Source organism: Micropterus salmoides, unplaced genomic scaffold (genome assembly GCF_014851395.1).
Source record: "Micropterus salmoides isolate LMB-PRFRI ecotype aquatic unplaced genomic scaffold, ASM1485139v1 Ms_hic_scaffold_15, whole genome shotgun sequence".
Lineage (NCBI taxonomy): Eukaryota > Metazoa > Chordata > Actinopteri > Centrarchiformes > Centrarchidae > Micropterus > Micropterus salmoides.
This window is the reverse complement of record NW_024040596.1, coordinates 23,169,399-23,186,702: the sequence shown is the minus strand read 5'-3', so window position 1 is coordinate 23,186,702 and position 17,304 is coordinate 23,169,399. Positions and strand designations below refer to the sequence as shown.

Genomic DNA, 17,304 nt, shown 5'->3' with positions numbered 1-17,304 from the left:
TGGTAAATATTTTGAGACATGTGTCTCAAGTTTTCTGCCTTCACTACAAGATAGTGAAGGTGAATGGAATTGAATTTGTGGTGCTTACCGCATTGAAGAGTGGCATTTCAAAAACTTAAACAGCACCTTGAATTTCAAGAAACAATGTCCTTGTTACTCCAAGAATAATCCACAGAACACCATGTAAACTGTCGACAGCTGTTTCCTTGGATCATCCGGAGCAACAATTATTCTCTTTCTGGAAAGAGTTTTTCAATGCTGTGGATCCCCCAAATGAAATCCCATTCACCTACATTGTACTGGAGTGGAGACAGAAATCTCTGAGATTTTTGGATATTCTTGGGCTTTTAATCAAGCATGTCTGCATGGTTAAATATTACCTGAAGTAAGAGAAAAAACTGTTTTCTTGTAAATTGGGAAAAACGCTCCATTTAAGGGGAAACGTTTTTTTGCAATCAAGTACCTCAGACTACAGTAACTGACAGCATTCCCACACATAGCATAATGTGCCATTAATAGCCTAACTCTAAATCTAACTTACAGAATGAGCCTGAATTACCCTCTACTTAGGAAGTATTGCAGTGAAACATTTACAGTCCCATAAGGTTAAACATTTTAAGACATGTGGCTTTGGCCGCTAACCAATAATCAAAAATGTAGGATTAACCAGAGCTGAGAGAAAGAACATCTCAATCATTTTGATGAACATTTGTAAGAGGCTTCAATATCTCAGTCTATCAGACAGGAGAGAACCATAGTTATAAATGAAACCACAATGCTACACATCCCTACAAAGCAATGCAAACACAACCTCTCTACCACCCGTCTGGCAGTTTTTCCATGCATCCAACTCTCCTAAGCAATTTCTATCACTGTGACGTTAATACGCTCCAGCTATCAAAGTGTGATTTACAGGACAGTGGCTCATCCCTCCCCACCCACCCCTTTTGCTTTCTCTCTCTTTACTTCTCCCTACACTCCATCTCTCTGCCAATGTGCCGTAGATGTCCACTTCTAAATTTGTCTGGATGCCAGACAGAGAACTCTACACTCCACCCCTCAATGACCTCATTTCATTAATAAGTATGATCATGAGTATTATCTTCATATTAACTTAAAATATAAGGTCAAATAAAACCTATTACTACACTCATTTTGCAGTTATTAGATAATCAAACTAGGTCTAAAGTCTTGTGAAGGTATTGTATAAATATATATATATAGTAGTTTATAACTATATGTATATTTTCATATCTGACCTGAATAGCACTATGTTTCTCCCCATTCTGTAGATTAAATAAGAAGCCATCTTACACAAAACAATGCAATTTTTCTCCACAGTGTCGATGAAAGTGCTAGTGAAATCAGATTGTATTGATTATGTGGGTATACATCAGTCCTGCCTCCCAAACAATTTACATCTTTGCAGTAAAAATGGTAAATCTATTTGAAACAGTTGATATGTTATATGGGAGTTAAATGATAACAATTCATTGTTTGGTTATAATCAGCTGATATTGTGACAGCCAAAAACAATCATTTAGACTCCCCTATAAGATATCAGCAACATTAAGTATGAACAAATACGAGGCTAACTTTAATCCTATTTCACCAGGAAATATGGGATTAACCTGTTAGCCTTCTGTTTTCACTCTTCCATTGGGCACTAAAACGGAGACCTTCAGTGACACAATAATTCATACACAGAATGCAGCATAAAAACATCCTGAATGAACATGAGGTCTGATCACATAATCTGGAGAATATGATACAAATTGTATGATTGGTGTGAATCATGATAAAGACTTTCAACAGGTTATTTAAAACAAAAGACAAAATGGTAACTTCCAGAAACTGGCGCTCTCCCAAATTGTATGTAATCCAATCTTGCACTATTAATGCAACACAGGAATGATACCATCCTTATACTGGTACAATTACAGCATTGTAAAATGTGTTCATCTAGAGGTTAGATATGTTGGAGCAAAAAAATACATTAAAATGAATGTTGTAAAGTCATCTGCAGCAATCTGTGGAAATAAATGACTTGATCTAATGCATATTTCAGTTATGCAGTGCTTACGTCACTATACTCCATTTATAATGTTGTGGGCAGGGCCTCTGGTAAAGGTATCTGTACCTTTACAGGACAACAGAAAATGTTCTATCTTCAGTTTGAAATAGTTTTGATTTATAGTTGACTGTTAAGGGATCTCTAAGACTTAAAACCCATCTGAAGGTGTCTGTCTGAAACAGGATCCACTAGCAGTCATGGATGATGGTTCCATAAACTGCTGACTGGACTTACTTAACTATTCATAGGGCCTGACACTGGACCTGCAGATCCTGTACTGAATCTCAAGGTTTAATCATTTTTAGGCTGGAAACAACAAAACTAATTAGGTATAATTTTGAAATATGTATTAAAAGTATATAGTTATGTAAAGTATGCAAAGCAGTACTTTACGATTAATGTGCATAACCAGTGAGAAGATGTCCACTTACCTCTTCTACAATCTCCTCCTCCTCCTCCTCCTCCTCAAATTCCTCATATTCCTCCACAATTTCCGTCATTATGGGACGGTTTTAGAGGTTCTATACAAAACACAGATGGAATTTTCAGGAATTCATCATTTAAACTGGACAAGGTCTGTCCTCCTAAGCTGAAAACCATATCTAATGGGGAAGTGTATAACATAAGTGTTGCAGAGTTAACTTAAATGTCCTATCAGTAGCACCAAATCACAATTTCAAACAGCATATACTGAGGTTTAGACAAGAGGCCCTAGGACAACTGCACCAGTTATATTTTAGGATGCTGGCAGCTAGGCAATGCTAAAAGGAATAATAAATAATAATAAAAATATAACACCAATATATTGAGGTTCAACCAATGCGCATGCCATACCAGCAAAAGATTCCCGCAGTATTTCCTGACAGTAAGGAAGCCTCTCTTGCCATCCACTAGGGTCTCAAACTGATAGTCCAACTTTGTAATTTGTCCAAATCCTAAAGAAAGTAATAAAAATATGTGAAGCACCTCACAAACTGTGCAACAAGTGTAATTCAACAATTACACAGAGAAAAATACAAATTAGGAAGGTGAGATAGAGTGGATTATAACAGGCCTTTGCCTTTGAATGTGTGACAGCCACCCCTCCTTCCTGACTTGCCACAAAACAGTTCAAAGAACTGTGCCTCCTGGCTGAAGGTTGGCGACAGCTGCCCAACACTGCTTCAGCTATTTGACATGTAAGCTAATGCCACAGCCTGATTGGTTGACTCTGTTTAGCAAACGGAGATGCAATGCCTTCTGAGGCTGCAGGTTAAATATAGGATGGCAGACTTAATACCTTTTTTTAGCACTTGAATGCCCTCTCTTCAAATTTAAAACTTAAATGTTCTCTGTAAAAAAAAAACAAGTGAAATAGGTGGAACAGTTGAGGTAGAAGGACAAAAATAGCCAGACAGGTGCTGAGATTTTGGAAAGAAGACAAAATGGCCAGACTGCTGCTGAAAATTTCAGATACATCCAAAGGTAGGCCTCTTCTGATCTTGCTCGAGTCTTGCAGTTCTGGATTGTTTGGTTACTCCTTCAGTGTGCAGCAGAGCTCTCACACCTTATTCCTCAATCAGCTGTCCTCTTGGATCCAGTTGGCAGCAGAGGATGGAAACGATGGATCTCCAAGCAAGTGGAAAGCCATGCAGGATGTAGAAAATATGAATATTTGTGCTTTTTCTCCTATTCTTTGCTTACCAGTTCTTTTTTTAAGTATAATGGTCTCCCAAGCCGCGAATGCCTCCCCAGCTTCCCTCCAGAGAAACACCGGGCGACAGCACACAGCTGCGGTTTGTACCCAGGTTATCATGTGGCCGACACAGCCAATCACAGGGCAGTGCTCTCACATTTCAAAACCTAAATATACCTAAGTGATCCTTTCAGAAAAGAGCACCTGTTGAGGCTAATGCATCAGCGGTACAGTTATGAGGATGGCAGTGAGGCACGGGCAGTGGTGGTCTTGAGAAAACCCCAACTACAACAGTACCAGTCTATGTGAAAAGATGTGTGTTATGATGTTAACAAATGTTTTTCTGTAAAAGGTTTGGAAATAAGTCTGACCATGTGTAAGGATATGCGTAAGAGGTTGCAAGGAGAAGGCTAGCTGAAGCCCCGGCAGGGCTGTGAGCGCCAGATCTGTTGATGTCATCTGTTAGCTGACCCTCAGCTGGCTAGGTCCTGTCAAGAATCAGGTGAACATCAAACTGGGGACCTATGAGACAGAGAATGAGACAGAGTACATGCCCCTATAGATATGAGACAAAACGTAATAGCTACTAGTATTACAAATGTGATTGTATCTGAAAAAGAAAGGTCTGATAAATCACCAATGCCCCTAGGATAAAGGACAAAGCCTGTTAAAGAATAATGAGTCACCCTGGGCAAGTCTTAACATTTGCTTCACAGTGGTGACGACAATTTAATTTAACCTTGTTCCCTTGTATGTTGTCAAAACCTTAAAACAATGTGGCCAACAGGTCAGCTCGAGATGCAGTCTTATATATATTCACACTCAACCCTCGCGCAGGATCAAAAAAAGCAGATTTCCACATTTTCAAAGACTGCTAACTCAAGTTTCATACAATCTGTGTGCATAAAAAGTACGAGTTACACCTAGAACTAGTTCTAGATAACATACACCATACCATACAGCTGAGGTCCAGGGGCATCTATGATATAATTTACAATCAAATCAATGAATTAAACCAAGAGGCAAATGGCATCGACTCTGAACATGTAGATATACCGACACAGGACAGGACCAAGAATGAAAATATACCATATGTACATTTCCTTTCTTCTACGGATGTGCCTCTATCTCTCTGGTATGTAATATCTAGCTCTCACTCTTTGTGCCAGGAGCAGGGTGCTACTCAGGACCAAGACTGACAGGAGCAGCTGAATGTGTGTCTCTCTACCCCTCTGGAAAGTGGGAATGGCCCTCCATTCTGTGATGCACTGGGTGACTGCTGCCTGGTCTTCATTAGCAACATCACTCCAGTTTTGAGCCCATCTAATCTGCAAAACTGTAGTCATGTTTAAAAGGCTGGGTTAACATAAATTACAAAACATGATTTCAAAGTGAACTTTCTTTGTGGCAGCAGCATTGGGGGAAAAAATTAGCAGCAACACATTCTTCCAGAAACAATTCCCCGGTTACTGGATTATCCAGATCTCACTGTCAACTGTTTATTGAAACTACTTTCTACTGAAGAAATAGTCCCTTTAAACACTATTGATGGTTTGTTAGCTGGAGTAACACAGAATGGTAATGAAAAGTACCGACCTTTCAAGCAGAGGATTTTTCAGGCTATGGAAACATTTGGTGCATTACATTTCAAGTTCAGACTTGATGATTCTAGCATTCAAAAGAACGACTTCCTAATGCCAACGACACCCAGGGAGGGGGCTCCATGATGCTTAGTCACTGGAAAAAATTAGTGATGACCAGTGAGACCAGAACACAACAGCTGCATGACAGACAACCACAACATAAACACTGCCAACTGTCAATATTAGCCCACCAACACAGAGGGGAAAAAACAATGAATTCTAGTGAGGTAAGAGACCTAAATGAAACCAATAGGTCAGTCATAGAATGACAGGATAGGTTGACAATCAGGCAGATTTCTAGATCAATACAAACACCTGCACTGACCTGTCTAGCTCTACAAGAAGCAAGCAATGTCTTGGGTTAGTTGTTTCTGGTATGAACTGACAGATTGTTTGAGTAATCAAATTAGTATATTTTACTATATTTTTTGTAATTTGAAAAGATATGCTGTATGATTACACATACCAGAACAACATAAATTAAACCTGTGCAAACAGTGTGTCGATGAAAGGACTCTCCGGTAACATATTAGGAGCGATTATAGTGTCTGACACAGTCACTGATGCATTACTCAGAATACTCACAGGACAAACCGGTCTACTGTCCAGCACTGTGGATAAGTGGCAAATGGACACAAAATGTACAGGATGTCAATGAATTATTATGGACATAAATGTATTGCATGGTGGTTGTTGACATTTTGTTGACTTTGCTGCTACAATACCTGAAATGTTATACCTAAAGTGAAATATAATTATTTTTGCATATGAACATTTTTTACTGATACCTACACACAGATCAGAGTGAAAATCACAGCAATAAAGCCAACAACTTCAGTCCGATTGTGTTTCAATTCAATGAAATATCAGACAAAGTTCACTATTGTTGTGAGCTTTTAGAAACAGGACTAATTACTTAATTGGCATATCTGTATAAACATGAACATCATTGAAAGCATAACCAATTTTAAATAGAAAAAGGAATGAATATGCAACATTTGACAAAAAAGAGGTGAAATACTGAAAGTTCTCTTGTGGCTGATGGGAGTTTGCTCAGTAGTCCTAGTGAAGACATGATCACACACTAGGATTCACTAAAATATAAAGTGTTGATGTTAATTAAATTATATCTCTTTGTCAACATGTTCAATTGTTTAGGTCCTTCTGCCCTTAAAGCAATATTTGTTAATTTAAGATTGAACCAGAGTATATGTTTCACAGTGACACTGACTGCTCAAAGTTTCAAAGGCATATAAAGAGTAATGCTAGGCCAATATTCAGACTGGTACTTTTCACACAGTATAAAAATATTTAAATGAACCATATATAGGACTATGTTTATAACTGTTTGTGGGCCAGCGGTTACATACTGCAAAACGGAAGAAAGTAGAAACCCACGATGATAATCACAAGACCAAAGCTACAGTGGGTACGGAAAGTATTCAGACCCCTTTAAATTTTTCACTCTTTGTTTCATTGCAGCCATTTTCCAAAAATCAAAAAAGTTCATTTTATTTCTCAGTAATGTACACTCAGCACCCCATCTTGACAGAAAAAAACAGAAATGTAGGAATTTTTGCAAATTTATTAAAAAAGAAAAACTGAAATATCACATGGTCATAAGTATTCAGACCCTTTGCCGTGACACTCATATTTAACTCAGGTGCTGTCTTTTTCTTCTGATCCTCCTTGAGATGGTTCTACACCTTCATTTGAGTCCAGCTGTGTTTGATTATACTGATTGGACTTGATTAGGAAAGCCACACACCTGTCTATATAAGACCTTACAGTTCACAGTGCATGTCAGAGCAAATGAGAATCATGAGGTCAAAGGAACTGCCTGAAGAGCTCAGAGACAGAATTGTGGCAAGGCACAGATCTGGCCTGAAGGTTACAAAGAAATTTCTGCTGCACTTAAGGTTCCTAAGAGCACAGTGGCCTCCATAATCCTTAAATGGAAGACGTTTGGGACGACCAGAACCCTTCCTAGAGCTGGCCGTCCGGCCAAACTGAGCTATCGGGGGAAAGAGCCTTGGTGAGAGAGGTAAAGAAGAACCCAAAGGTCACTGTGGCTGAGCTCCAGAGATGCAGTCGGGAGATGGGAGAAAGTTGTAGTAAGTCAACCATCACTGCAGCAATCCACCAGTCGGGGCTTTATGGCAGAGTGGCCCGACGGAAGCCTCTCCTCAGTGCAAGACACATGAAAGCCCGCATGGAGTTTGCTAAAAAACACCTGAAGGACTCCAAGATGGTGATAAATAAGATCCTCTGGTCTGATGAGACCAAGATAGAACGTTTTGGCCTTAATTCTAAGCGGTATGTGTGGAGAACACCAGGCACTGCTCATCACCTGTCCAATACAGTCTCATCAGTGAAGCATGGTGGTGGCAGCATCATGCTGTGGGGGTGTTTTTCAGCTGCAGGGACAGGACGACTGGTTGCAATCGAGGGAAAGATGAATGCGGCCAAGTACAGGGATATCCTGGACGAAAACCTTTTCCAGAGTGCTCTGGACCTCAGACTGGGCCGAAGGTTTACCTTCCAACAAGACAATGACCCTAAGCACACCGCTAAAATAACGAAGGAGTGGCTTCACAACACCTCCGTGGCTGTTCTTGAATGGCCCAGCCAGAGCCCTGACTTAAACCCAATTGAGCATCTCTGGAGAGACCTGAAAATGGCTGTCCACCAACGTTTACCATCCAACCTGACAGAACTGGAGAGGATCTGCAAGGAGGAATGGCAGAGGATACCCAAATCCAGATGTGAAAAACTTGTTGCATCTTTCCCAAAACGACTCATGGCTGTATTAGATCAAAAGGGTGCTTCTACTAAATACTGAGCAAAGGGTCTGAATACTTATGACCATGTGATATTTCAGTTTTTCTTTTTTAATAAATTTGCAAAAATTTCTACATTTGTTTTTTTTCTGTCAAGATGGGGTGCTGAGTGTACATTACTGAGAAATAAAATGAACTTTTTTGATTTTTGGAAAATGGCTGCAATGAAACGGAGTGAAAAATTTAAAGGGGTCTGAATACTTTCCGTACCCACTGTATGTGAGAAACCGTGTGTATTATTGTGGTTTCTACACCATAGATGACACATTTATGTTCACTTTGTAAAAAGAAACTTCCTCAAAGCACAACAAATCTGGGGAGTCATCAAGTCTATTAACTAAGAAAGGCAGAGGAGGCAAGCACCACAAATGAGTAGAGTAGTTTGGCTTTGGTTTGATTGTTTGTGTTTGGCCGTCCCTAGTTCTTACTATTAGTATTTTCTTCTTCTCTTAACCACTTACTGTGTGTGCTGCTCACATTTTGGATCTGGTCTCTTCTCCTCTCCCTGAATCCCCCTACTGTTTTACTCTCTGGCTCTATCTTCTCTACTCCTGTTTGGCTGCTCATCAGGGACCATGACCTCATGTGACACACTCTGCCCCCTAAAGGACTAAAGAAAGAATAACTGAAGCTCCAAACACAAAACAGTTCAATCTTATCCCTAGAGAAGTAAAATCATACAGAAGAAAAGTCATCTCAAAGAAATACTCATTCATGACACTCATACAGGTCACCTGAAACAGATAAAAACACTTTATTTCAGTGATTATTCATAGGGACTGAAAGGAAGAGGGCATATTGTGATTTGACCCTCCTTTCTGAATGTTTCAGTCACCATCAACCATCATTGCTTGAACATTCTTCTGCAGGCACCACGTTAAAAGAGAATACTGGACTGTACACATAGGTGGCCAATAAAAACCGCCACAGCCAGTCCGGCAATACTGCAAGGCCACATAGGGCTTGACTCACACACAGCTGAAGAATAAGTCCATGTAGAGTTCTAAGTCAGACACTTTGCTGACCTCTGTGTTTTGCTGAAAGGAAAACCGTGCAGAAATATCAGTTTAAATAAAAATAATAAGTCTCTTTTGTTGTCCAATGTCCTTGTGAAAAGGTCAAGTTTTTTTCTGAGTTCAGGCGTCTTTTGTAAAATAAATTACCACAGAAGAATATAACGTCCTGACAGCAGTCTGTCCACGTCAGCATCACAGGAAAGAGGACAGGGCCATCCATCAACCGACCTCAGCCCCATCCTCATTTCGAGCTCATTTCTGGAGGCAGAGAAAATAAAGAGCAAGGGCGCACTCTTGATCAAAGTCAAAGGTCATCATCTCACACGCAGCCGTGACATCATCCACTCAAGACCCTGGCACAACCTGGAGGTAAACAAGACATTGGGATGGAGGGAGGGGGGAGGAAGAGCGGGAGGAATCGAGAAATGTAGATAGACAAGAATTAAGATAAAATCTCTGTATAATGTATTTGAGCACAATTGGAAGAACACTTTTGCTACATAAAAGCACAATGGTGTGACTGCACAGACGTTTTTACAGTCAAACTGAGTAGTAAATGCAGTTCTCACCCCTCTCCAGTGAGGGCGCAGCAGGCCTGGATGTGCCACTGGTGGTCTTTGACAGAGGTAAGCTGAAGACTCTGGGAGATCTCAGCCACAGACATGCAACCTTTCACATCCTGCTTGTTGGCAAAGATCAACAGCCCTGCCTTTCTTAAATCCTGGAGGGCAGATAGGTGACATCAGAAAAGGAGGGGTAAAGATTGTAAGTGCTATTTAAATAAAGTTGAGAGTTGAATTTTACTCGCATGCTTGAAAACATTTCAATATTAGTATCAGAAAACATTATTATCACAGATGTCCTTTGGCTTTGTCAGTTTAGCACATTCATATGACAGGCTGTTACTTTGTAATAACTTGGTCTTTATCTTAAACACTGCTGCAAAAGTGGGTCATATAAAGTTACATAGCATTACTATGAAAACTGTGACTGTGTTTTGCATAGTGTATTGTGAAATAATATTTGAGAATCATATACTACATATATATTTTATATATAATTATTGTGGATAATATTGCAATTATAATGAAACAAATGGTACTATGAATCTACTACTATCATGGAAAATTCACAAAATACTGACATTTTGAAATGTATATTTCTCAACTTGAACAAACTTAAATGATAAACAATATTTATAACAATAACTGGTAAAACAAACGTAAAACAGAACAAAGGGAGTGTGTTGCTCTACAAAGGAGGTGGCTAGAAGCACTGCAGAGACTCTATCCACTACCTGGCGGAGCAACTAGTATACATGAGTTTATTAGTAAATATTATACATTAAATAAATAGTATTATGTTCAGTTAAAAGTATACTGTTAGTAACCTATAACAATAATATATTAATTACTACATTCATTATAATTTCATATAATATTATACAGTATATACTATTTTACCACTAGTTGAATATTAAATCCAGTTACAGCCGTTTCATTTCTATGGGTTGTTTTAATTTTTTTGATCATTGTGCCAGAAAAATGCTCTACATAGGTGTCTATTTTGTTAATGCAAAAGTACTAACTTGTCAATAATCATATTGTTCAGCACTGTAAAGTTTGCTGTAGCACGTTAAAAACATTTTTGTCCCGCCTCATCCAGGCTGTGATTGGTCAGTTGGTGAACAGTGACAGAAAAGCATGTCGGCTTTATGAAAAGTTGAACATGTTGAACAACTAAAGGCACTGATACAGCGAACGTTAAATGGCCAGCGAGCCCAACCCAAACCTTCCTTATCCTCACCCAGTCTTCTTCTTACCGCTTCAACTGCCGACGACACCGCTCTGTCTCTGTCACAGAGCGACCGGAACATCGGTATTTCTCCCGGTGCTCTGGTGGGGAGTCTGACCATGTTTTGAACGATTAATGGTGGGTCAGGGAGGGGGCTTACGGTAGGTTGTTGTCTTAAAAGTTACTGGCACACTGCTCATGAATACTTTTTATGATTGCACGTGGGCCTATCTGTTTTTAGAGGAACATGTGAGAGCCCAGTGTGAGCGTGTACATTTATACGAATACTTAAAAATTACTAATTTCCATGATACTCACTTCATGTGCTAGCATTCTGTATAGTTCCTCCTTAGTCACTGAGATCCTTTCTCTGTCTGTGCTGTCGACTACCACGATGACAAACTACTCAGAAAAGATGGAGAGAAATAATGGACAGTTAATAAAAAGAATACAACTTTGCTAGACCATAGACACACTGCCTCAGTGGAATGGACTGCATTATAATGTGTAAATCATTCATTTTCTGTGGACATTCTCAAGGATTTATAAATTACTGTGGAAAAATCGGACAGTACCTACAGTAGCAATTTCAACACAGTGTTGGTTTAAAATTCCTATTTAAAAAATCCAATAATGATTCCAGCATCACAATCTACAATCAGATACCTAACATATCCCTTTCAAATAAATTCAAAAAAATCCAAGGTACATACTAAGCTATAGGGCAGCACAATTAAACAAAATATCAGTCACTCCTATCCCTAACCCAATCATGTGTGTTTTCTGCTTTCTTTTTTATCCATCTGCAACTCTGTATTGCGATTTATGTATTTATTACTTTAGAAAGTAACAGCAGCTGCAAAACTGTTTCACACTTTGATGGTTAAACTTTGCATTGCCAAACCGTGGAGGGGATCCGTACAGATTTAAGATCAGCTACAAGAAGTTACACCACTAAAAGCGAGTGCAATACCCAAATGGCAGAAGCTGCAGTTTTTCTGATGAAGGTAAAATGTGTGACAAAACAGCATTACTGAAGTACTGTAGTGTTGCAGAGATGCCCGGCCTACAAATCTTGTTCTCCAGATGTAAGAAAACAACGATTGTTTTTTTGGTACAGTCCCCAACAAATGTCACCCCAAGAATCATCATGATTTAATATTTTTTTTAAGTGAATATGAAAATTGTGATGCAAAAATGATTATTTCCAATAACTGTGAATATCTGTCTGTCTTATCTGTTTGTTTTTTTTACCGTATAGTGCTGCCCTACTAAACTGGACATTTTCCAGTTGTAAATTTTAATTCTCACTGTTCTCTGTAATGGTGACACTGTTTCTAAATGACCTCAAACCTGCTTGGGCTAATATCAGCCAATACACTGGCCTGGCCAATTTCTTGGTCTAGCTCTAGTTCAAACAGTTCTACCTATTTTAGTTGGATGCCAAAGGAAGCACCACAATTATTTTTTGATTATCATTTAGCCAACATAACCATCTGTTACCTCTGTGTTTGTGTAGTATGTATTCCATGATGACCTAAGGGACTCCTGGCCCCCAATGTCCCACATCAGGAAATGGGTGTTGTTGACCACAATCTCCTCCACGTTGCTCCCAATCGTAGGAGAGGTGTGTACCACCTCATTCATTGAACTATAACACACAAAACGGGGAAAAAAACACTTTAGGTTGTGGAAGGTTCACAAAATGACCACATCCATTTATTACACATTATATGGAAGAATAAAACTGAGAGGACATATAGGGAAGCTTACTGAAAGTGTCACGTTTGGATACTTACAACTGGTAAAGAATTGTGGTCTTGCCAGCATTGTCCAGGCCAACAATAATAACTTTGTGCTCTGAAAGGCAATAAAGACACAAAGAATTCACAGAGCTAACAGTGACATCAATATATGGGCTAAGTGCTGGTGGCTGACTGATGTATGACTCTTATGTAAACTCAGCCAAAGAATCTGTTTAAAAGATGTTTGATGTTTTGATGTGGCACTGCATTGAGCAATTCAAACAACAGCCGTTTTTGTGCTCAGCATTAGCCTTCTGTACCAAATTGTGTAGCTTCACGCATCCAGCATAACTGAGACATTGTGGTGCTGTGAACAGTGTACTCTCACAGCTACAGATGAGTTAGTGGGTGGCCTTAAGAAAGCTTGTACAATCAGGATGAATCCGGCAGCAGGGTTGGAGATGGCATACATACTGTCTCACACACACACACACACACACACACATACACACACACTCTAATTGCCATCTTGTTGTTGATACACTAAAGTGACAAGACAACAGTAAAATGACCTATAGTAAGCAAAAGGATAGGAAAAAGGTAAAGGACACAAGATTGCACAACACGAGGGATCAAAGTGCTGCTTGCTTTTCGATAAACCTTTTGCAACATAATGCACAGCTTTAAGCATCAACAGCACTAAATGGCTCTTTTCAAAGCCAGAAATTAATTACATTGCCATGTTTGAGATCCTGTGACAATACAGAAGACAGATGAGGAACTCAGACTGATTGGTGTTATTAGTTATGGCCAAATGGGTAATCAAGTGAAACAAGAGCAGGACAGAAAGATTTCAAGTCCACATTCTACCTACACTTTTCTGTAACTAAACATGTTTGAAAGTATGGCTTTTCAAGCTATGCAGACGATTAAGGCATTTCGTCACCTGCTGATAAGAGCTTTCAGGGCTCTAAAACTGACTTTCAGGTATTGTCCTAAAAGTTTTTTTTTGTGACCTTTGTGAGCTTGGAGGTACACATTCTCAACTATATCAAAATGCAGTTGTATAGTTGTTGTTTCAACTATCCAGGGTGGTAAAAGGACTTTAAATTTGCAAGTGGGTAATCTTGTTTTTTGGGCAAAGTACAGCCATGCAAATTATTTCACTTATAACTACAATATAATAATAATAATAATAATAATAATAACCAACCAATTCACTCAGCTACATGGACGGCCCAAAGTGTGTCACGAAGTTGGGACCATACAAAGCTATTGTGTAGAGAGCCTCTTCAAATAATAGCTTTGAACAATAAAGCAAGTTTGATGGAGATTTGGGTACACACCAGATGTCACCTTGAGTCTGAACGATGGGATACTTCCTCACAAATCACAGAATCAGCCTAACTAAGATTGAGACTAACTGGTTCTGGCATACTATGCAAATGAGCAGCAGTTCATTCCAACCTTTAACGGATTGAGACAGTGAAGATAAATTTAACATAATGAAATTATTCATAAGATGTGCCCTATTATGTTTCACTACAATGTAAATAGATAATAGAGTGCTGGCAAATAAATACTTTTTCCGTATGTGTATGTCTATGTAACTAGACTGATTTATAAATAACCACACTTCCTGAAAAATTTCACAAAACTACCCACCTTTCCTGCGTGGAATACATCTTCAAATTCAGTAAAATCAACAACCAGAGTGAAATTGTATTTTCTGCATGGTAAAACTTGATGCACCTACCACATAACCACATAACCACATACAGTTAGACTAAAACCTCACTAAAGATGAGGAAGTGAAAGCAGCTAAAAATAGAAATGCACAAGTTCAAAATGTGGACAACTGTACCATGTTTAAACAAGCAAAAAACTATAGCTGTAAAGACAAGGAGTAATGCTATTTCAGCAAAAATACAGATTTAGCAAACATAATAGACTGCATGTATAGACATAACACATAGCTTAGTGCAATGTCTTTAGCACTTGGGAGGTCAGTCTTGTGCTACTGGAAATCTTTGTTTAGAATACAAAGATAATGCAGGTGGCAGCTAAGCTGCTTGCATACATACCTACTAACCAAACGAACAGTTAGCATCTTTAAATGTAGGGCAGCACTGTGGCATGGGTTTCCGTTCAGTACCCAAAGTAGGTCTGCAAGTAACGTCTATTTGAATCCTTAACATTAAACTGTTAAAGCGAACAGATGGATAACCACGTTTGTAATGTCTAACCACTTGTCCTCTTCACTGTGAATGAGCTTCTGTTGTTCCACTGGGTTGAATCAATCAACTGGGGACAGCCAAGGTAAGACTTCCTGAGACTGATGTGAGATCCAGGAGTTACAATAAAAGCCTTACAGATTCCAGTGACATGACGGATGGAAGCAAAAATGGAGCAGAGCCCAGAGATGATCTAACAGAGGAAGGTGCAATTTGATGACTAGACAAAGATTTAAGACAGCAACAGTTACAGTGCCAATCTTTATGTCAGAGAGCAGTCAAAGTATGTTTGTCGGACATTTCAAAGGAAAAAAATGAGAGGAAGGCCTGCAACTAAAAATTATTTTCATTTAAATCGATTAATTGTTCAGACTTTAATTTGTCATGCCAATCACAATTTCCCAGAGCTCACCGTGGTGTCTTCAGATTGATTATTTTGTCCAATCAACAGCCCAAAACATTAAGACAGTCACTTTACAAAGGCACTAAAAACAGAGAAAAGCAGCAAATCAAAGTTAATTTTATGTTGGTTGACTAGTCAATTATTTGTTTCAGCTCTAATGATAGGTATGACAACAGCTGACAAATCTCTGTCTGGTAACATTACTTTCCCCTACATTAAACAAGATCTGGAGATGTGACAGACATAGTTTACAGTAGGGCTGGGAAACAATTATAATTACTGCAATATAATTTTCCTCAATAACAATATAACAAGTGTTCAATAAACGTTTGATTTATTTCTTTGAATCATGAACGAATCGGCACTTAATTTTTCTATTAAGATATTTATTTCGTTGAGGAAAACGGAGTGACAAAATATTTTTCTTAATTGTTTTGAATGTTCTACATCAGATTTGTTGTTTGCCATGTTCTGACCATGAAGACTATTTTAAAACCACAAATAACCATCTGGTTTCTTTAAATTTCACTCGAGCAAAAATCAGCCTTTAAACCTGAAAGAAATAATGATTTGACATTAATTGTTTTAATTATCAACATAGACTGATACAATTATTTTATCATTGTGACAATATTTTTGGCCACATTGCCCAGCCCTAGTGTACAGCATGTAATCTACTTACATGGTACACACATACTAAAACAGGATAGTGAAAAGTGTAGCCCAAGGATGCTGGGTTACCTGTACTCCTGAACATTACACCGATATGGTGATGTGATTACAATGGTAGTGCAAAGTCAATGTGATTCACGCTGAAGTCATTCATTGATCCTTATTGGCCCCTACATTCTGCTGATGTGGCTGACTTTAGTGTGCTCTGTTTGCATAGCTATCTCAAGTCATAATACCGGTCAACCGGGCTAAACACTGGACCATACGCCGGGACTCATGTTACAATGTGCTGTTTACTGATTCAACATCACTAGCCAGACAGGGATCGCCTTGGTTTCACCTAACCTACCGGAGAGGGCATAAATAATCTAACAGTAACGTTAAGTTAATGCAGAAACGGTGAGCAGAGTTGGTGTAAAACGACATTCACCAGATAAAAGAGGAATCAATATCAATAGCTTACTATTACTCGGGGTAAGCGTATATACATATACAGCGAAACACATGATGATAGCAAAAATAGGACTTATAAACTGTCATGTGTAGAAGGCTAGCATGAACGGAGCAGAACTGTCTTTCAAAGCGGGCCTTCTTTGACAATCGAGCCCACTTAGCTCTCATGTCTTCGACAATTTCAAGATAAATGCCACGGCACCATTCTTACCTTGGTGATTAAAAAGCCTCCATAGCTTTGTAAATAGTATCCCCATGGCTGACGATTAGTTTTTTTGATGCCAGCTTGTAAGAATCCGCTGTAACGTAGCTAGCTAGCGTTGATGCTATCAAGTGCTATCAACTTCAACTAGCTAGCTAGCTGGCTAACTACACAGACGAGGAGCTGTAAAAGCGTTTCAGTATTACCGCCATACTTTTAAGATTTATCCTTAATCATGTCCCTCCCATAGGATATATATATTTGAGTCGCTACGGGTAATGTGTCACCGAAAACAAAACCAAAACGTTCACCACTGTGGCTAGCTGGTAGGTATCAGCTGGCTGTTGTGAAGTACGCTGCGACGGCTGTCAATCTTGCGCATGCGTAGTTTCATCTATATGTTACAAACGAATAGGAATAAAACAAATCATACTGCAATCATTTTCATATGAACTCGTTATTGGCTACCGCAGAGTCAGAATAATGTATTATATGGATATAATATAATGTTAGAAACTGTACTATATTATATAATGTTGATGATTTGTATTGA

The 17,304-nt window shown here is 38.9% G+C and overlaps 2 protein-coding genes across 22 annotated transcripts in view; both read right to left on the bottom strand.

Moving 5' to 3' along the window:
- Nucleotides 1-3,834, bottom strand: part of neb (nebulin) — a 65,042-nt gene extending 61,208 nt beyond the window's left edge. For 18 of the 20 annotated variants that reach the window (XM_038721103.1, XM_038721107.1, XM_038721101.1 and 15 more), the window contains exons 1-3: nucleotides 3,758-3,834; nucleotides 2,909-3,009; nucleotides 2,506-2,595 (exon numbers count right to left, since the gene is read on the bottom strand). In XM_038721103.1, the coding sequence (XP_038577031.1) occupies nucleotides 2,506-2,574 (69 nt within the window). In that variant the 5' untranslated portion in view covers nucleotides 2,575-2,595; nucleotides 2,909-3,009; nucleotides 3,758-3,834. The remainder of the gene's footprint in view (nucleotides 1-2,505; nucleotides 2,596-2,908; nucleotides 3,010-3,757) is intronic. The other 2 variants (XM_038721102.1, XM_038721105.1) reach the window with 1 other exon arrangement.
- A 5,122-nt stretch (nucleotides 3,835-8,956) lies between these two features.
- Nucleotides 8,957-17,127, bottom strand: arl5a (ADP-ribosylation factor-like 5A). Of its 2 annotated transcripts, none has more exons than XM_038721099.1 (6): nucleotides 16,761-17,127; nucleotides 12,842-12,902; nucleotides 12,546-12,693; nucleotides 11,361-11,444; nucleotides 9,818-9,969; nucleotides 8,957-9,611 (listed from the first exon to the last, which is right to left on the bottom strand). In XM_038721099.1, the coding sequence occupies exons 1-6, from the start codon at nucleotides 16,804-16,806 to the stop codon at nucleotides 9,563-9,565; spliced, it is 540 nt and encodes a 179-aa protein (XP_038577027.1). In that variant the 5' UTR covers nucleotides 16,807-17,127; the 3' UTR covers nucleotides 8,957-9,562. The 2 variants fall into 2 exon arrangements, with proteins under 2 accessions (XP_038577027.1, XP_038577028.1); XM_038721100.1 differs by lacking the exon at nucleotides 16,761-17,127 and adding an exon at nucleotides 15,434-15,458.
- Between the last annotated feature and the right edge of the window lie 177 nt (nucleotides 17,128-17,304).